At 41.4% G+C, this 21,243-nt stretch overlaps 1 protein-coding gene across 4 annotated transcripts in view; it reads left to right on the top strand.

Annotated features, from left to right (window-relative positions):
* The window catches only part of iqsec3a (IQ motif and Sec7 domain ArfGEF 3a), a 96,532-nt gene that overhangs the window by 39,201 nt on the left and 36,088 nt on the right, over positions 1 to 21,243 (top strand). For 2 of the 4 annotated variants that reach the window (XM_071501561.1, XM_071501560.1), the window contains exons 3-4: positions 5,779 to 6,418; positions 15,975 to 17,257. In XM_071501561.1, the coding sequence (XP_071357662.1) occupies positions 5,779 to 6,418; positions 15,975 to 17,257 (1,923 nt within the window). The remainder of the gene's footprint in view (positions 1 to 5,778; positions 6,419 to 15,974; positions 17,258 to 21,243) is intronic. The other 2 variants (XM_071501563.1, XM_071501562.1) reach the window with 1 other exon arrangement.

Below are 21,243 nucleotides of genomic sequence, written 5' to 3'. Positions count from 1 at the left end.
AGAAGGAGGGAATTATTGTACGTACTCTTTTTGATCGCTAACAATGAAGAAAAATGACTCAAATTGACCTGGTGATTAGAGAGAGCTGCTCTTTTTGATGCTAATTTGCTCAAGGCTGACATTGTGCATTTTAATAGCTGGTGTGTCTTTATCAGGGGTGAGAAGTTTTTAAATGAACTGGAATGAAAATGATTTGCAGCCTGAAAAGAAATGGCGACAGTGCAAAACGTAACTTGTGTCACTGTCAGGGCAGCCGAGTTTTATTGTATCAGAGTTTTTTTTTTGTGGTTTGGGAAATTGAGTAAGATTGAAGTGAAATGACAATAAAGCTGAATTTATTTATTTATTTATTTATTTTTTAAATCACGCAAATATTCAAATCCTTCATTTACAATCTGACCTTTTTCTTCGTGGTCCCCCTCACAGTCTGAACCCTCTGCTGTGCATGTGGCAGTAAGCCATGCTTTCCCACTTACAGAGACCAAGATGAATTTCAAATACACTCTGCATCCAGCAAATGTACCCCATATATTACCCTCTCCATGCATAGGAAGAAGGAAATATGATTATTTATGCAGAAGCTTCTGCTCTCTAGTCTGCCCTTGTGTTCTGCCTGATGAACTGATTAATTCTCTATGAGGAACAGATACAGGGGAGGTGGGAAAGGAAGAGGGATTTAGCGTAAGTGACAGGGCAACTGGTTCCTGCTTGGTTTAAAAGAGGAATGTTTTTTGCAGGAAATAGAAAAGAAAGTGAAATAAGAGCTTTTCAGTTACAAATATTTCATGTACTGTATTTCTATATGGGAAAAACGTGTCTAACAGTGAAAGAATATGGAGCAAGAAATAATAGTAGTGAGCAGCTTCCTCAGGAATCTCATTGGCTCTGACTTCTGCTGATGCAGGTCTCACATAATGCCCTCTTCAGCAACTGCTTGGCTGCAGTCCACCAGGGGAGTGACCCTCTGAACCCCACTGGTCCAACGGCCCGATGTCTCATCGCCGCTGCTGCGCACATCCACAGTGATGATGCAGCAAAAGCAGCGCGATCAAGGTGAATGAAAGTCAAAAGCAGCCCGCGGCGCCTCAGCACATGATCAGTGGACCTCCTGTATAAAGATAGGGGCCTTCATGTTTGATCTCCTAACCACACACACTGTGCAACAGATGCTCAGTGGCTGTAATCAGCACAGGGACTGGATATTAACAGTATTTTACCCTTTCTTAAGATATCGCCAAGAGAAATAGTTGTGCTCCTTTTTTTTGTGTAATTTCAGGGTTCCAGCAAATAACCAAAATGCTGGTAATTGTTAAGCCCATATCACAGGCTTCAAAACATCCCTTTAGAAACCTGTGGATGACAGCAGAGACGCTTCTCCCGTGCTTTCTACACTATTTGATGCCTCATGCCAGACAAACTGAATGACGTCTTTGTCAGATGTCTCTGCCGCTGCCCCACCGCGCCCTTTCTGCATCAGAAGTCACGGATAACAATGAAGAGAATTCACCGTCTCCAAACTGCTTCTCCTTGATGTTCTTTTGCTGGGACTCAAAAATTGGAGCACAACTGCTTCACTCAGGAGGCGTTTTAGAGAGAAACGAAGATGATCACAAGGGCAAAGGAACTGAGGAACAGAATTTCTTAAAATGATTATTGTTTTATTATTTTTTTTTACCTTTCTGTTTGGCAGCATCACAGTGTTTAATGCTGATAATTGGCAGTAGTTGGAGAAACTGATCATGGTGGAGGCTGGTGTACTTATATGCCATTTTTGCTATTTCATGCTTCTGCTGCACTTCATCTCAGAGATTAAATATTGCACTTTTAACCCCACTACATTTATCTGACAGCTGTCATTTTAAATTACACGCCAGATTGAGATTTCTTATTAAAAAACCTCATAAAATGCAACATATCATTAAAGATTAAACCAGTGGTCTCCAACCTTTTTTGCCTTGTGACCCCTTACAGTGTCTTCTCAGGGTTCCTTGTCTGTTGTTATCAGTAACAAAGAGACATTTCTCTTCGAAACTTCTTGGAGAGTTTGATTTAAACAGTTGTTTGGTGCCCAGAGAGGTAAAACTATGCCATATTACACAAGAGGCAAACATTAGCAAGAAGTCCAAATAAAAGAAAACATATTTATGAAGCAGAACTTTGTTTTCTTCTTCTTTCTTACAATATTTATCATTTCACAACCCCTCAGATTTATCTTGTGACTCTTTGGAGGGGGTCCAACCCCCGAGGCTGCGAACCACTGGACTGAAATGCTCAACTGAATCTAAAGTAATTGAAACCAGCTTCACCTCGACAAGCAGCCGTAGAACAGTAAAATGCTGCTGACACATGGATGCATCAGTATTAAGAATCTAACAATGTCATAAATAAGAATCACACAGGGGCCGTTTTTTTGCAGAACAAGTACTTTTAAGTACATTTTGCTGATAAGGACTTTCACTTAATTAAGTATTCTTACATCATTGCACTGGCGCTGGTATTGGCCTGTGCATATACACTCATGGATACAGAGAAAGCAGATCAAAAACTATGTACAGTAGTCAGCACAAATACACTGTAGCACGTGTTACATCCCTGTAAAGCTGCAAAATGACTCACATGACTCAAAGGCTGCATGTATGGAAATCTTGAGCTGCTGCAAGCATAATGAATCCTATTTGCTCATGATTCAATTTAATATTTATATATTTTTTGCCTGCCTTTGTATTTGTAGCATGTGATTTATTGCAGATTCGAAATGTTGCTAAATTTCCCAAAACTGGGCTTCAATTTACTCAGGGCTGGATCAATGTTACACCAGTGGACATTTGCCCTTGCAGGTACTGTGAGTTGTTGTCCAGCTGATAGACAACATAAATAACACACAGACCTGGAGTCATGTCATACCGCAGCACCAGCTTGTTAGCAATCATGGCAGCGGGAGCAGGAGACGTCTGCGGACAGTGTAATTATATTCCGGATGGAACGCACGGAGGCCACTGTGCTCATCCATCTTCAAAACTGACGTATGGAAAAATGAGAAGAGAGAGAGGCAGCATCCAGGGCTTGTCTCCGCCTCGTCAGTCACGATGACACCTGGAACCACTCAATCTCCTTACCTGGTGGAGGACAGAGTGGCAGGAAGAATGTGTGTGTGTGTGTGTGTGTGTGTGTGTGTGTGTGTGAGACAGAGTGAGAGAGACTGTTGGACAGGAAGCTTGACAAAATGGATGAAAGGAATGAGGATGAGAGACGTCGATATGCAGAGGGAGTTACAGACTTAGAGGTTGGAGGAAAGTGAAGCTGGCGTTGAGCTGTTACACACGAATGTTGCACATAAGTTTACACACATGTAAATTATTATATCAGTGACTGCATTCATTTTACATGGTGATTCATTAGTGCGTCCTCCCCTTTCAACACCTTACCCACAGCGTGTGGAACTTCTTTTTCTCATACTTTGACTCAAATCCAGCCGCACGTAGCCTATTGGATGTCAGATTATCTCTCACTATAACACGTGCTCCAGCGAAATGCAAATAGGAGAGACTACATTTAGATTCACAACAATGGGCAAAGCAATGTGAGCACAGATGGCTGGCTACAGAACAGCTCTCTTCCTAAAAGAAGTCTTCTGTTTTTCCAGGCAGGTCTATTTTTCGCACAAGAAAAAGCTCACCTGCAGCTGAGTGTCGAAGCAGCCAACTTTATTTCTCTATTCATTATTCATTACTCATACGAGCTCTGTTTTAGAAGTAGCAGACCCAGCTATATCCCTGCTAAAGATACTTTCTCAAGCTTATGTGCTGCCATGTGTGATGAAAATGAGAACTGAGCCTCCTGCGCAGGAAGGCGCAGGCAGATGGGATTTTGCTGCGCACAAATCTGTTTGAATCTTTTTTGCAGATGTATGTCTGCGTACGTGCACACACTGGGCTAGGAGAGGAAATAAGCAGACATATGGACTGATACACACACTTTTATATAAGACAGCTAATTTGTAGCTGCAGCCACACACAGGCATTGGGCTGCACTGTCCTCTTGTCTCTGGAAATACACAGATTTATGCTGTTTAGACTAAAAGTTTGTCGTCGCTGTGAAGCCTCCTCCTCCTCCTCTGGGGAGAATCGTGCTGATTTACTTCTGCAGCACTCCGCATATGGCAGACTGACTGTCCTGATTTTATGCTCACTGACTCCAGTCTTATCACCGTATCCAATAAGAGGGGGAAAAAAAAACTCTTATCTTAATCTGGGTAATAACATGCCCAGCTGTTATCACAACCACTGTCAACTAGTGTGTAAACCTGGCTCGGATTCAAAAGATCTTTCAGGAAAAATCGGCTGATACTCTCCCTTGCAATACAATACAACAGAACAACACTGGCACAGAAACAGAGGCAGGACTTGGCATTATATGTTAGAATTGAGAATGATTTAGTGACTTAGGCTGTCTAGCCTTTATAAACTTTCCATTCTGCTTTTTAAACTTGTCGGTATCATTTAAACTCAGAGGATAACGCTGACAGTCTCTCCTGGAAGCCATGGTCTTGTGCTCAATTGTACACATGACGAAAGAGACAGAAATAGAGAAATTCAAGCTGTGCTTACTTTATCACCTCTGCACAGCTGGCCGATCACAACACAACATAAAGTGGGGGTGAACGTTGGAGGGTTGGTTTCAGAAAGTTAATGATCAGCGTGGGAAAGGTGTGGAGGGAGGGGGTTTCCAGAAGCTGTTCGACCACCTGACAGACACTTCTGAGGGAGCGTATTGGCAGCTTAAGTACAACCTCACAGCTCAGCTAACACGGCCGTACACTCTTAATCTTGTTCTTACAAGTAGGAAAAAAAACAATATCGCAAATGGTTTAGAAGATGCTGACAAACTAGAGAAGTAAAAAAAAACAGCTAAACAAGTCAATATGTCAAGGTGGTTGTCTCTCAAGCTTTGGTGACTTCACACTTCTCTTGCCTCACTGAAATCACTCTTTATGTCCCTTCATTGTAAGATCCATTGGTAATTGAACAAATACATGTTCCGCTTGAAAGATGTACCTGCTCTCATTTGTCAGTGCCACGTTTTTAATGGGAGAAAAATAAAAGACGCTGAAAGAGACAGAGAGATATATGGGGCTAAACCATCTTTCTTGAACTAAAAACTGCAACAAAAGAAAAGAAGGGGCTTATAAAAAAAAAAAGTAGAGAGGAAGAAGAGGCTCTTCAGAAGCAGATCAAACCAAAACACTGAAAGAAAGATACTCAACCCCGCCACTCGTCTGCCAGCTGCCACACTAACATTCCTAAATACAACCATTCAGACACACATATAGTCTTAAAGAGATAGAGACATTTGTATTAGTGCATGACTGTCTGTGTGTGTGTGTGTGTGTGTGTGTCAGTACGGGCTGTCAACTTTCTTGTTTTGTCACATTTTCTCTTCTGAAGATCTTGCTGAAATAAATAATCACTTTTGATTTTTCTTTTTTTTTTTTGCTGTCGCACACTGTGGTTTTGTTAGCGTTTCTGTGCTGTATACTTCCCTCGTTTTCATTGTCTGTCTGTGTCTAGACAGACGAGAGGCAAACAGAGCAGAGCAGGTAGACAGGTGAACTGGCCCTGCACACAGCCGGTAGCAGAGTGAGTGAGATCATACAAAAAAAAAAAAAAAAAAAAAAAGGGTCAACTTCTTACCACTAACCCAGGCAGCCTGGAGAAGAGGTCAGAGCTCACCACGGATGCAGCAGCAACCTCACTCTGCATTTTCTCCTCCTTTCTGCAGCGATGACCTTTCTCCAGACTCGTCTATGGGGGAGGAAGGGAAGGGAGGAGAGGGGGAGCTGCAGAGTGAGGCCCAGTCACAGCCACAGCCAGAACCACAGCCTCAGCAACAGCAGCAAGAGACTCAGCCACAGACTCAACCACCACAGCCACAGCCCCAGTCTGAGCCCCAACCACAGACTCAACCTCAGCCCCAGCCCGAAAGCAAACCTCAGCCAGAACCCGAACCCAAACCCCAGCCCGTGCCAGAGCCGGAGCCTCAGCCAGAGGCCGAGCCGGAGCCTCAGCCCCAAGTCGAGGCTCCGAGTGAGGAAGCAGCACAGGACGCCCCTAAAGCCACTTCGCCTTGCAGAGAGGAGCAGACAGTGGGGGAGCAAGAGAATCAAAAGTCGGAAGAAGTTTTGGAGGCGAAGAGAAAGCAAGAGGGAGAGGAGGCCCAGCGGCGTGAGGGCGAGGCAGCTCAGGAGGAAGAGGAGGAGGAGGAAGAGGAGGAGGAAGGGGGAGGAGCTAAAGGAGGTGGTGCGGGGAGGAGAGCCAGCCTGCACCACACGGCCTCGCCCTTGAGGGTGCAGCGCAACGGGGCCGGCTCGCACTCCGCCACCTCTGACTATGAGCTCTCGCTTGACCTCAAAAATAAGCAGGTAGGGTTGTGTTGGGGTTGGGGGTTGGGAGGGGGAGCGGGGGGAATGGTTGGTGTGTTGTCTGGATGAGGGGAGGGGGAGGGCGGAGGAAAGTACAGTAACCTGGCTTGTGTGTATTGTACGTCTTGTGGTCTGACATGTTTGTGATGTTTAGATTTGTGTCTGAGGAGGAGGACGTTTGGTTTGGAGGAAAAGCTGGTGTTTGATGAGATTTTCGTTTCTTGTCGTATTGATCCCTATTGGCTCTTTTGGACTACCCAAACTATATCTAATTCCTTTTCCTCATTTTCATAAACCACCATTATCATTGCCATGTCATCATTTCATCAACATCCTCACTTGGTTTTGTCTTCCACCAAATTTGGATTGTGAAGTATGTTTGCTGAAACTTAATATAACTATCTTCCAGGTATTTTACTGCTGTGTTGTAACTCATGTACATTAAGTTGAGGGCACTGTGTTGTTTCGGCAATGACGCACACTTACACATACACTCATGATAAACACAATGTACAAGCAAGTTGCATTTGTATGTGCACGAATGAAAATAATTTGTCTTTTTTTTTTTTGGCTGCTATATAAAAACCCACTGGATGATGAAAAGCTCCCCTTTCCACAGAGAACTAAAGCATGTGACTGTTATCTTTTTATAGCCAGTAAAACTGACTTTGTCCAAAACTGGTGTGTCCATGAACTGTGACTGTATTTGTACATGTGTCTCCATGTTCTCATGTCTGTGCTCTCATCATGCTGTTCATCAGGGGCTCGGAAATCTGCATCTCCATCTCCATTACATTATCGTCTCCATTTCGAGACCCATCAAACATTCGCCATCCATTTTCATCGCCATCCATTTAACCACCATTCTTCAGTCCCTGGATCTGCGACCAGGTAAGGCAACAGAGGTTGGGCCAAACTTGTGGGGCTCCTGATGTGCTCCTGCTCAGTTTACTGCAATAGCAAACTTAGATTTTTATCAAGGTGCATACTGTAATTACAGCTGAGCAGTTTTAATAGCTGATTAATGGTTTAAAGGGGCCCTGGGCTGATTTTTCATCTCTACACCATTTCAGTTTACACATATCAAGGAGTATGATGCAGCCTCTAAAAAAAGCTGTACATTTCCTTCTGTGGCTCTGGAGGGAGTTTTCCAGTGTTGAAAAATAAAACAACCCTGATGATGTCATAGTGATGTCATCAGGGTTATCTCAGCTTGGTCTTAAGACCTAAACTTTTTAACAGAAAGTTTGTGTCAAAAACTGGAGATGTGAGGCTCCAAAGAAGTGCTTTTTAGGAGGCTTGGAAGATCAAATGAAAGACAGATATTACTTTGCATTATGGGAATTGTAGGATCCAATGTTTGCAATGTTGCAATCATTTTTTAAGCAGATTCCAGCGCCTCACATGTATGACTTTCTCTGTTTTGTATTATTGTAACTTGAATATTTGGATGATGGTATGTTGTTCGGACAAAACAAGACATTTAAAGACATCACCTTGAGCTCTGGAAAATTGCAATAAGAATTTTTCACATTTTAATATGCCAAACAACTACTGTCATATTAATCAACAATAGAAATAATCATCAGCAGCAGCTCCAAACATAATAATTATACATCATGCAGGTATTTTTTTTCTTAGATTCCTCAATGCTCAGGGATTAATTGCTTTCTATATAGGCACAAATGTTGCTGACCTCTCTCCCTCAAGTCTCGACTTCCATTACCATCACTGAAAGTGCACTTGACCACACTTAATCAATAATCCAGAACAATCAGTAAACATAGTCACCCTACTGTTAAGTGTTTCTCAGCCTCAGGGCACCAACCACAAACTGTGAAGCTAAATTTATTCAGAGGTGACATGGTTGGTGTCTTTTGGATTTTATCTGTCTGTGTCTATATTTGTTTCAAGTCAGTGAATGAGAAGAAAACGCACAAAATTGCAGGATTAGCTGCAGAGGCATTATAGTGGATGTTTACTAGGATCCATCTCCCAAGCAACAAACCACTGAAATTTATGCATTTGAGTGAGATGGTTGCTTTATTTCACTCTGTCAGCTCCAGTTTCACTCAGCTTTAACATTTCCCCACGCATCACCTCCCCATTCGAAACTCAAGGTTCTTTTAACCTCAGCTCCTAACACGTGTCTCCCTCTCACCTCCATTTTCACTCTTTTAATCTCACACCTAAAAGTTCCCCCCCTTTCACTATCTCCCTGTCAACGATGCTGGAGATACGCGATCAGCTAGATTGATCTTCTGTCTGTACAGCTGGGGATGCAGGGGCTTGATGGATCTGCAGATCAATGTCAGGGTAATTGGATCTGCGGGGCAATACCTTGATTGCTGGGGAAGAACCTCATGACGAAGTATTTCAGCTTTAACTTTAACTTGAGTGTTCAACCTCCACAAACCCGTTGCTTTTATTCTAAACTGGTTTAAATTTGGATCGTCATTAAATTTTAAATTATCTACTTAATTGGAATGCTGATAAATCATTGCATTAACATTTTGTTCTTATGCCACAGGGCATTGTTGTACATTGCATGAATATGTATTTCTGTCTGTGAGCATTCACGACAGATGCACTGGTTGGTTTATATGTTCTGCTCGTACTGTGGTGGCAACTGAATGCAATCACACTGTAAAAGCAGACATGTTTGGTTTGTTTGTGATTGGCAGACATGCCCATTCCTATAGATTAAGTTAGAATTTTTGACCATGGGGGTTATTCAGTCTTAAAGCTGTTGTGTGAAATTGGCCATGGCAAGTCATTGTGAAATACTAACATTAACATAATGCTTCTGTCCAGCCCTCCACATTGTGCATGTAAAAGTACTATGTAGTAGTTAAACCCAACAGAAAGCTGTCCATAACTTTGTGATGTCGCAACACAGCAGTCACCACATGCCTCAAGCCCAGTCCATCTAGACCTGCCAGTCAGCCTTGCAGCATTTGGTTTCTTTGAGAGTTTACCTGAAATCTGCTATATTTTTATTCAGTCACTCAGAAAACTTTTAGCCAATTGCCTCACCGACCTGTTGTAACTAGAGCTCCAGAGAGAAGCCTTAGAGAGGATATATAAAACTACATTGAGATGGTTTTTGGTTCTTTAAACCACAAATAGAGAATATAACAACTTCAAATAAAACACAGGAAAAGTGTACAATATATATTGATATATAGGTTACATGTTTTAAACTGTGAAATTCTTAACATAAATTACAGTGTTATACATAGGATTAAAGTAACAACCCTGATGCATCTACACTGTAGGGAATTAACTGGAAAAGGACAATTTGAAGGTTTTATTTGTATATTTTCTGAGGCACAACAGTGGTTTTCTAGAGCAGATACATATATCAACGTTTAGAGATATTCCTATCACACCTACCATAGCCAGTCTACAGTAGACTACACATCACTGAAGTTTCCTTTAAATTATGTGTAAGTGAATCAGTGTTTCTCAGACTCATTTGCAATCTGCACTGATTTATTGAGTCTATTTAAACTCTCTCAGCCACAGCTTAAGGAGCATATCACTGTGTGTTTTCCTTGTTTATATAACACTGACAGATTTATTAAAAAGTTTTTCATCAAATCAAGCGGCATTGAAAAAGTAAGTAATTGATGCAGACGCAACGCCTTTTGTTTAGGAGGATGAAGTGATAGGTGATGAGACCTGACTTTGAATGACTGCTCCTGCTCTGTAATTGCTGCTAATCTTTGCTTGAGTAATTTAAGTGCCCAGGAATCAAAAGGCATTTATCTCCTCCAAGTGGAACATTCAGCGGCGAAAAGTTAAATCTGGCAGCTTGTATTCACTCATAATTAACTGAAATGTGCAAGTAACGTGCAAGAAATATCAAACAAGGCTCGTGTAGGGTTTAGATCTTCTTTTCTGTCACACATTAAGGAATTCATTGCATTTAGGAGCTTGTCTTAAAACTGCTGATGCAAAAAAAGGGGCATGGATTGGCAAATGTGATGACGTGGTTCAATAGGGTTGCTGCTGAGAACAGTAGAAATGTATCATTCTGATGGGACTATATATTTTTTTCTTTTTTTGACTGAAACTAGTCAATATAATCCTTTTTTTTTTATTCGTTCCAACATTATTCTGTGTCAGAATTTGTCTTGAAGTAACTGCCGACCTTTTCCCGGTCACTGACTTTGGCCAAGGATGCATCAGCTAAATGGATCTCCATCCTCTGATGACATCAAGTCTTTCATTGTCATCCTCATTCTGCAATACAGTCAGCATTAGTGTCCCAGTTTTGCTGTTATATAATCATCTCATTAATCATGCAGATGTTTCTGTGCTGTAAGACAGTGTGCATGAGCATGAAAGCTAATAATCGCAGCTTTGCATCTTGCCCCTTCATTTTTTGCAGCAATTGAGATCTGATAATCTGCTATTTTACTTAAGCACAAAAGTCTTTATTGCACATTTAAAAGTGAAACCCCACAAATCAGTATTTTCACTTTGATCTGTTTATGGGGACAAATTAAAAGAGGGGGCAGTATAGTTTTAAGACACACACAGCTAACATATGTTGTCACTGTGGCAGCGATTTTTCTGTCAAATTGGCACTAATGAAAACATGTCACTGCTTGACTCAATACACCGGTAATTTGAAGGTATAATTCATAAATACTATAATTTCATAAATACACTTATCTACTGTCTTCCTGTGAGTTACAGAAGAAGATTCTCATCTCTGTACAGTAAATATGAAGCTAAGGTTAACAACCAACTAGCTATAGCTTAGAACTAATGCTTTGAAACAGGCAAACAACTAGCCAGGCTCTAACTACCCATAAAACCACAACTGTCTTTTTTATGTTTTGCTTTTTATCAAGATTAATCTAACAAGATATACACATTTTTGATATATTTAGAGGCTAGTGAGAGAATTTTGTTACTTACAGAAAGAGCCAAGCTAAGCTAAACTAAGCTAACTGCCTTCTTCTTCTTCTTCTTCTTCTTCTTCTTCTTCTTTAAGAATATTTCTCAAAATGTGAAGACTATTCTTTTCAATTGGCAGTTTTATTTGCTGCTTTCTGACTTAGTTGCAAAGAACCTGATATTTAACTGTTTTTTAGATAAAATGCATTTTCCTTAAAGTGTCCCATACTTAACTGTGGCTTATATTGTAGCTCATGAATGGAGAAATACTTAAACATTGAAATGTGTTCAGTAAAAAAAATATCAAAATGTTCCAAAAGAAGAGGGAGAACATAATAATAATGGCACAAATAGCAAAATTGCCTCTTGAAATCACAAAGAAAACCATAAAAAAAAAAATAAAAAAAAAATGCTGCGTGTTGTACCTTTGGCTGACCTTTCATTTTGAGACACCCATCCATTTGAAGAACGACCAGTTCCAGACGAAAACATTTCTTTCCCAAAGCCTGTGGGTATTAATATTTCATTTATATACAAAGTCCCATATTTCAAGCCAAGATATCCATCGTCACATCTGATGCAGCTGTAGCTCCTGCCACTCAAAAATACTTGAAATGACCCTTGATTTGAGTTCAAGTTTCTATTACAATGTGATCATTGCCTTAAATTTCTATACTCACTAAATCCTCTTTTTTGCGGGTGTATAGTCTATTTCTTGTTTTACTTTCAAGCCTCGTATTTTGAGTTGAGTGTCTCATCACATGCTCCAGCTTTTTCAACACATACTGCAGTGTCGTACCACTTTGCACTGGTTTGTTTTCCATCTTCCCCCCCCTTCATTCATAGAGGAACATGAGGTCAGCATGGTGCTGATCTGCCTGTCAGAATCGATTTAGAGACCCTGGTGGAACACAGCAGTGCCATCACCCTTCTCTCAAACCACTGCGTCTCCAGAATAATCTCTCTCCATCAGCGCTTAGTGAAGTGATCAGAGGTAGAACTGACAGTCGGCTAATGGGGGGGATTTTCAGCAGGGCCACTCTTGGCGCGGTCATCCGTCTCACCACCTCTTTCTATATCTTACCTTCTCCCCAACATCCAGAGTCACTTGTTTTCTTGTGTCTTCAGTGCTCCGCTCATCCATCTTTCTGCTTTTTCTTCATCCTTCCCCTTTTCTACATGTATAGATGCTACAGTGGTCAAGGTTAATTATTTTAAATGTCCAGCATTCAGTTTGTAAGACTTAGACTTTTATTAAGTAATTCTTGTGAATTGAATTGTAGTTTGTGATTTTTTTTTTTTTTTTTTTTTTTTTGGCTCTGACCCCAACCCCAAGTTTATGATTCAATTTGCTTGTCTCTAGACCAGTTTTAATCAATAATTTATATGATGATGTATCAAATGTTTCTGGAAAAACAAAGTCACAATGTGAAAGTCACTTTGTTGAATCTGCAGTTCCCATTGGCGTTATTGAGCTTTATAATGAGTCTCAGCTCATTGTTAAGATGTGTGCCCCCCAACTTTAGTGTTTTGTTTGAGCCTCGCTGCTCTCATGGCATCAGTTTCAAACACAGTAGGCAGCAGCTTTAAAAACCACAGTACGCTACCAGTATATCATGAAACACTAGACAGGCAAAGTCAGTGAGTAGCTGGTGAACATAGTGGAGTATTTAAGAGCCAGATATTTCCCTTAGGAGTTGGTAAAAACCAAAAAAGAGCTAAAAGACAGTGAATATTGGACTTAGATTTGCCTGGTGGACAGAAACACAACTTAAAAGGTTGCTTAAAAGGCAGTAAAATGTAATTGCGTTTACAAATGTCCCCAAGTGGACAAAAAATGGTTTTAAGGTTTAAGATTTGTAGAGTGCAGCAATTTTGTATTTCCTGCTGGGCATTAATAGTTAAAAGGCAGAATTATCAGAACATAATAGCAATGTAAAGTGGTAGAGTTATACTAAGCTCTTACAAACCAGTAGCACCACCATCTCTGCATTAATACCACAGCACTCATTGATGCTGACCCATGATGAAGGCACAGGGAGTTTCCTCTTTCTTTGACACCTAAAATGAATGCCCTCTCATTGAACTTTACGACATAAACCTATCACGCTTCAGTTGGTCGACTACTAATTTAATTTTATTTTATGTTAACATGTTAACATTTTGATTTTATGTTAACACAGCAAGTCACGGACTATCAAGGAGCCTGGTTCTCTGGTCCTCCTGTGGCTGCTTTGCCTCTGTCTTACTGGTAGACAGGCGCTCCTTTGTGGCTAATTAAAATGACATTGCTAACAAAAACAGGACAAGAGTGTGCTGTGTTCATGGTTCCCTCTGTAAATGTTGATAATCATGGTATTGACAATATTAGACGTTACTGGCATCGATACCATTAGAATCTTTAACCATTGTATGTAGTAAAACTGGTATACAGGCACATCTCTTGCTCCAACACAATCATTGCTAGACCAGCATCAAATCCTGTTTACTCTCCTCACTTACTGCTTCTTTTCCTCCATTCTTCTTTCCTCCATCCATCATGTCCCAGCTCGTCATGGTGTCTGTAATTCCATCTTAATAGCAAAGTGTATCAAATACACACACTGATAAAGAATGCAACGTGACTCAAATGCTTTATTCATCATCCCCGACCCGGCTTATAGAGAAGTCAAAACAAACAAGCTTGACTGCCACATTTAATCAAACGGAGCCTGACTGACGGCCCTTTCTCACATCCAAGGGCACCTCTGCAGTGGAGCTCTTTGCAGAATTTGTTTTGATGAGGGACACCTTTCTGAATAATGAAGTCAATCATGTTACCTTTGTGCCTAAACCTAAAAAGGGTCTATTTTGGTGTGCAGTCATGGTGATGAGGCTAACCTTGTTATTACAGTGCAGTCACAGAACAATCCAGATTAAAACGTGATGAATATTCAGATTGAGTTCGACCAGTCTGCAAGAGCTGACGGCTGCTTAGAAGTCGCCATCAGCAGATACAGTAGAGCCCCAAACCAGCGTCCTATTCAGGAACCATCTTAATATTCTCAGTACGTCTCACCTTTCTCGCAGAGGCTCTGCAGTGAAATGTAAATGGAGTAGATAAGATGGATTTTCAGTGTCATTCCACTTTTCTAAAGAGCTTTGTATGTGATTCCGTTCCTCCAACGACAACCAGAGAGGCTGCATCTTGTTGAACTAACCACTTATCACAAATTGCAAACCCTTGAGCCATTACAGCCTATCAGTGCCTCTTTGCAGGAGTCCATCCGAGGTGGCTGGGTGACTTTGTTCAGGACTAAAAGCAAAGGGAGACTAACAGTTGAAAGTTACAGTTTGATCCTTCGTGGCCACAGGAACCATTTGCTCAATTGCATTTGAATTTTTAGAAGGGATATTTTACTTGGACCAAATTAATCCTCATGCACACACATCCTGAAACAAGAAGCCAGCTCAAATTCATAAGAGGGAGGGAGTAGCAAGGATTTCTATTTCATAGAATGAATTAATTATTTTTAATTTGCTTTTCTACGCAGTATATTTACAACATGTGTGCTTTTTAATGTTTGTTAAATGACAGAATGCAACACTGCTATTCTTTCAAAGCTCAAACCTGCTCCACTCTCGTGCCCTTGATAAAGTTAGAACAGAAACAGAATTATATTCATTGATTTCGTCTGAATGAAAAGGATTTCAGAGTGACTCAAGAAGATAAGCGCTCTTTCTGGGCTCTTCCAAAGATACCCACACCCCGATTGTTCTGGGAAACTCAATGAGGTTTCATCTAGTGTTCGAGCTGCCGCCGGATGAGGATGGCTATATTACATCTCTATCTATTTCCCACAGCATTTGAGCAATTTTTCACAGGCAAGATTAATGGCTTGTTCAGTTTCAGACAATTTAAAGTTGTGTGGAGGACCTCTCTCTGGAATTCGGAGAGATTATGAGTTCTATTTGCTGAGGAAATGAACGGTTTGTCCAAATACCATGAGTCAGCCTTTACTGGGTTTACTCCTTCAAACCGTAGCTTTGACCAGACTGTATATAGTTTCACTACACACATCACAGGGCCAGTGTGCACATTACAATTACAGAGCCATCTGAGAATATTATTATATGAATTTAGAGTACTTTAATATCAGAATTTTGCCTGCTTGCCCCAGGAATTAGACTTTACTTCCATCTTCTGGGAACTGCATTTATTTTCTCTTATTTTCCATCACAATTATCCCATTCCTTACTGTCCGACTCGTTCATTCCACCTACATTTCACCTGTGTTCTCACAATCCTATTCAAGTCATTCACAATATTCATCCTTCATGCACCACAACAACAGACAAGAGAATATAGATGCCATGCATGAGCCCCTTTAACAAATATAACTGTCGATGATACAGGGTATTGTGGGAGTCATCAGCTAAGAGCCTTCTTTGAGTTTGGCAATGTTTTTTTCTAACACATCTGTGTCCTGTGTTTGTTCTTAAATTTGTTATTTATATGCAGCCCATTACTGTCATATGTGATTGAGTCTATACAGTTATGTTTTTACAGTGAATGTATAACCCTGATAGGTTATACACTGTAAAAATACAGAAGAAATTCACCAATTCATTATTTTCCTTTTATGTCCTTTCTTGTACTTTCTAGATCGAAATGCTAGAGCACAAATACGGTGGGCACCTCATCTCCCGCCGTGCTGCCTGCAAGATCCAGACTGCCTTCCGCCAGTACCAGCTCAGCAAGAACTTCGAGAAGATCCGCAATTCACTGCTAGAGAGTCGCCTGCCTCGACGGATCTCCCTGCGTAAGGTCCGTGTGCAAAACACGGAGGGTTTCTCTGCTGAACGGGCCCTGGCAGAAGGCTGTAACTTGGCAGGTATCCCATTGGTGCGCTCACCATCCCTGCCTGCCACAGTTGGTGGCACCCTAACTGACCTGGAAGACTCATTCACTGAACAGGTCCAGTCTCTGGCAAAGTCTATAGACGATGCACTCAGCAACTGGAGCCTGAAGACCATGTGTTCACTGCAAGAAGGCGGCACTTATCAGTTCAGTGCCGACTCCTTCAGCGCAGCAGCAGCTGCTGCAGGAGTAGGAGGTGGCGGAGAAGGAGGTGGTGTGGGAGAGTCAACAATTCATCAAGGCGTGGTGGACCCAAGTGACCTGTCGAGAAGTGCGAGCAAGCTGATGATGGCGTTTCGAGATGTAACGGTGCAGATCGACAGCCAGAACTTCTGTGTTTCATCCTCGGTCATGGAATCTACTTCTGTCACGCTCGGCAGCTGCGTCCAACAAGAAAGAGCCTCCACCACTGTCACGACCACGACCACAACAACAAATTCCACCCCAGTCTCTTTCCCACCTGGCCCCCCACAAGAACCCCCTCCTCCCCCTGCAGACGTCCCAGCTGAACCCATAGATCCCCCACCGCCCCCCCAAGAACCCCCACCACCACCCCTAGAGTTAGATTTAGAAGAAAGTGAGCAGGATGTTGAATTCCCTGCTCCTCCTCCAAGTGAGGAAGAGCTAGGGGAGGATGAGCAACCCCCCCTAACCCCTCTGGAAAAGATGGCTGCCCATCAAAGCCCAGAGAAGATTGTGATGGTGGCCCCACCACCCTCAGAACCCCCTCAAGCCCCTCCACCGCAGGAGGCTATACCGTTGGAGAGCTCTCCCATGGTAGAGCCCCTGGGAGTGAAGAGATGTGGCTCCGAGACGGCAGATAACAGCTCGGAGCAGATGAGCAGCAGCAGCACGTCCACAGAGGCACGCTCCACATCTGAGGCCTCGTCCAAGGAGGCACTGCAGGCTATGATCCTCAGCCTGCCACGCTACCACTGTGAGAACCCTGCCAGCTGTAAATCACCCACGTTGTCCACTGACGTCATGCGAAAACGCCTCTACCGCATCGGCCTCAACCTCTTCAATGTGTGAGTAGACACTACATTTTCATTCCTTTGTGTTTAGACAATTGTAATTGAGTTTGAACTCAGCTTGAGTGTTGTGTTATCAGTTCTGAATCATTGCTGACTGTAGAGCCACAATTTACTGCACTGGAACACACAATGAATGCTCCCGAAGAGATTTCGGCACGACAGAACAGTGGTTTTTAGTCTGGTAATTTGTTTTTTCTTTCTCTTCTTAGTTTCTTTCTCTTCTAAGTTTTACGTAGAAGAGTGAAATGAGCTACTCCTGTCTTCCTTCTTACCATTACTGTAAAGGTAGTACAGTACCCCTAAGTACGATGTCATAATTAATCCATACAGGAAATTTCAAGGCATCTGGAAGTTGTCATTTTAGAATTAGCCTTAAAGAATTAGAGGTGCTGGTGTCGTCAGCTAATCAGGGTCCAGTGATGTGATCATTCTACTTTTAAGGTTTCAAATTCATCAAAGTTTTAAAGTTTAAATTTGCTTTTACCGACAGACATATTCTGAGGAACATCATTATTGGGAAGGGTAAAAGAAAAAGGATGTATTGGAAAGAATATAATATGGTACAGTGAGATTTATGACACATCTGAAGCTCATGCTGTCCTCCAGGTGTACCTGAAGTTTGATGGGACCCACTGGACTCAAAAGAGCAAAGAAAAGCATTTTCCTCACACGTCCCCATTGTGCCAAAAGAACAAACAGACTGAAGCCTAAGTCCCAAGCTGGATCTGAGGTGTCTTCTTTCTTCTCACAAAGACAAATTAACACAGGGGCAAGAGAAAGAGGTTGAATTATTGACACAGGGAAGTGAAGATTGATTTGTAAGAGGGATGAAATGAAGGAAATGTGCGTACCAAGCTGAGATGCAATAAGAGAGTCAGGACATGGATAGTTACACACCCAGACATGATGGAAATGTCAGCTGGCTAAGCCCCGTGCCTTGTACTGTTGCTACGCCTGTCAAGATTTTCATTCAGTACATGTGCGGTTTACAATCATAACAGAAACTGATTTATCACTCAAAGGTCAAACAATGGGTCTTTGATTTCAGACAGAGGCTGACAAAATCATACTTCTCATTTTTTGCCAGTTACTGCCAGCTCAAATAACTGACAATTACTGACAGATTTTATCAGCTCTAGCTGGCTTCCTATTAACATTAGCCCAGTTTTTCAAGTTTACAGTTGTTTGAAAACAAGACTCTCTCTCTCTTAAAAAAAAAAAACAGTGTAAAATATGAGCTTGATGGTTACAGTTATCATGCTAAAAGACTGAGGCTAAAATCTACATGTACCTCAACAGTTCATAATCTGGAGACATTGAAATTACCAGCACTGATCCTATGCTGCAGTATGCTTGGTGTTAAGCATGACAAGGAAAAACGTAAGATAAGACAGCTATTTTCTTTGACCACGGTTACGCTGCTCAGCCTATTTTCATTTTTAATGTTAGAAGAGAAAATGTTTTTAGGATGAGATGAAACTTTCTCAGAATCCAAGAGCATGACAGAGCTGCTAGCGTTACCCTTAACCGAAGGTGTGGAAATACTACAGAGGATGAGCTAGACTTTGAGCATAACCTAGCATAAACTAGCATAACCTGTAACCCCACAATATGTCAATATCATTAACTAATGATATTAGGGGTTACTTCTGTAGACAGTAAGCTAGTTAACTGTAAACTAGTTAGCTGGACATGTAAATGACTGACTGATGAGCCAATGAACACTCACAGACTATGCAAATTACATTGATTATCTCGATGGCAAGGGACTATTGGATTGGGAGTATTGGATGCAGGAGAAATGGGCAGGTGTAAAGACCTGGACAATCATAACAACTGGGTAACAGGGTGATGGGGGATGTCTGATCCATGACTCACAATTTACAAGACTCAAGGGATCTGCTGATAAAACCTTGGTGGCAAATACCTCAGGGGACCTTCAGAGGTCTTACAGAGTCCATGACCCAACAGGCAGGCTGGGGTGAAGGAGCCTGGTCTGATTAGAAGCTCAACAAATCAAAAGCTTGACAGCCCTGGCATGTGTAGTTACAGTTGTTTTGCTTGTTTAATCATTTTGTTGAATATACAGTGCATTTAACATTTGTATCAGGTATGATGTCCCTGTCATCTGCTCAAAGTGTGTCTTTAATGTCAAGGGCCCAAGTTCTTGATGTAAAACCTACACAGGTAACTCTTGCGTCACAACCCAATTAGCACTGCATTTTCCTCCGTGGCTTCACAAATAGTTGGCGGAAGAAAAACGTGCTCTCTGTTTTGAGGAGCTTGTTTGTTTTGCTGGTTGCAGCTTTTCAGTCGTTGTGAATTCAGTTCCCCTTGCCGCCTAGTGAAGAGTGACAAAGTCAAAACCTGATAAGAACTTCCCAAGACGCACTCCAGACAGGTGCAAGGTGGTTACATGGCAGCAAGAGATAAGGAAAAAGTGTTGCCATGGTGACAGCAGTGAATGGGGCCAGCGCCGGCTGAATCTGTTGATTTGCTGAGACAAACACTGAAACCTGGAGGTGAGTTTCTCAGTTTTGAGGTAGAAACCAGGGTGAAATATGACCCACAGTCAGTTCTTCATTGAAATAATCAATTACACCATCAGAGAAGAACTGAAAAACCTTTTTCTCACATATCTTACATGATTCACAAAAACCATGATTACATTTCTTCAACATTTTGCATTCTCCTTTTAGAAATGTTTGTAACCACATAATTCCTGAAAATGTGCAAAGCAGCCCGCAGCACACTTGGACAGAATGATTAAATAGGGAGATTTACCATATGCTCTATTAGCGTTTAACCCAGAGCATGCCCTAAAGGACCTTAACACCCCACATATTCAAATAAATGAACTAGACTCACTCAGATATATTAAACGTTGAGCTCAACAACTGATGGACTAGCTGGGTAACAATTAGTTGGAATACATGAGGGGTAAATCTAAAAAATAATGGCAACGATCCACGAGGCCTAAAATTCTCATTAGTCATTCTGCTCTGAGTCGTGAATGTAATTAAAAGTTCCTTCAGCACACTGTGAACCGGCACCTTGGGAACTGGGATGAAAAATTTGTTAACATTTCAATCCAAGCAAGTTTTTTTTTTTTTTTTTGCCCTTGCCACCTCAACCATTTTGGTGAAAGCTCTCCTTGCTTTCCAAAATATCTTGGAGTGAAGGAAATTACACAGTGTTCCCTTGAGTGCAAAACCACTGTTAAATTAAAGAATATTGGGGCAATAAAGATATTGCCCCAATTAAGCCATCTCAAACAAATTTAGACGACTGGAGCTCATAAACAGACATAATCTTTTTGCTCACTGCCAAGCTCTGCAGCGCCATAAAAGTGCACAATAAAGCCGATTAACTTTGACTCAATGCTGGAGCATGACAATGAAAACAAGAGATGCGGGAACGAGCTCTACATATAGTGGAGGGAGGATGCAGAGGGAATAATCACAAAGGGAAATGTTGAAAGTAGAGAAAATTGAAGATTTTAGGGCCTAAAAGAGCATTGTCAAGTAAAGTTGAGTATGATTTCTCCATTTTCAGAGACACGGAGGGGGGTCCAAGTGCAAAATGCTACATTAATCCTTATTACTTTTTATAAGTATTTTAGTATTAGACATCAACACATTTGTTTGGGAAATCTTCAAAAGAAAGAAAAAAGTGTTTGAGGTTTAGCCAGCTCTGAACATTAACAACAATGCCATATTGCCCCATACTGTCACTCAAACATGTTCACGAAGCTCTAAATGTGCACAAAAAAAAAAAAAAAAAAAGTTAAATAACTGTTCATATTATCTGATTTTGTTTTATAGAAATTACCAGGATGCAAGGAGTCTTACAGTATCAAGTCAGAGTACAAAATCGAGATTTAAGTGATAGTTTTAACTGGCACCGTGGTAACATGAGGTGTTAACACTGTCAGCTATTTTAATCCATTTAGGAGAAAGACTGTAGCTGTATCTCTGATC

Source organism: Trachinotus anak, unplaced genomic scaffold, assembly GCF_046630095.1.
Source record: "Trachinotus anak isolate AG129_WGS33_773 ecotype Australia unplaced genomic scaffold, CSIRO_AGI_Tana_v1 ptg000018l, whole genome shotgun sequence".
Lineage (NCBI taxonomy): Eukaryota > Metazoa > Chordata > Actinopteri > Carangiformes > Carangidae > Trachinotus > Trachinotus anak.
This window is presented reverse-complemented; position numbering and strand designations above follow the sequence as displayed.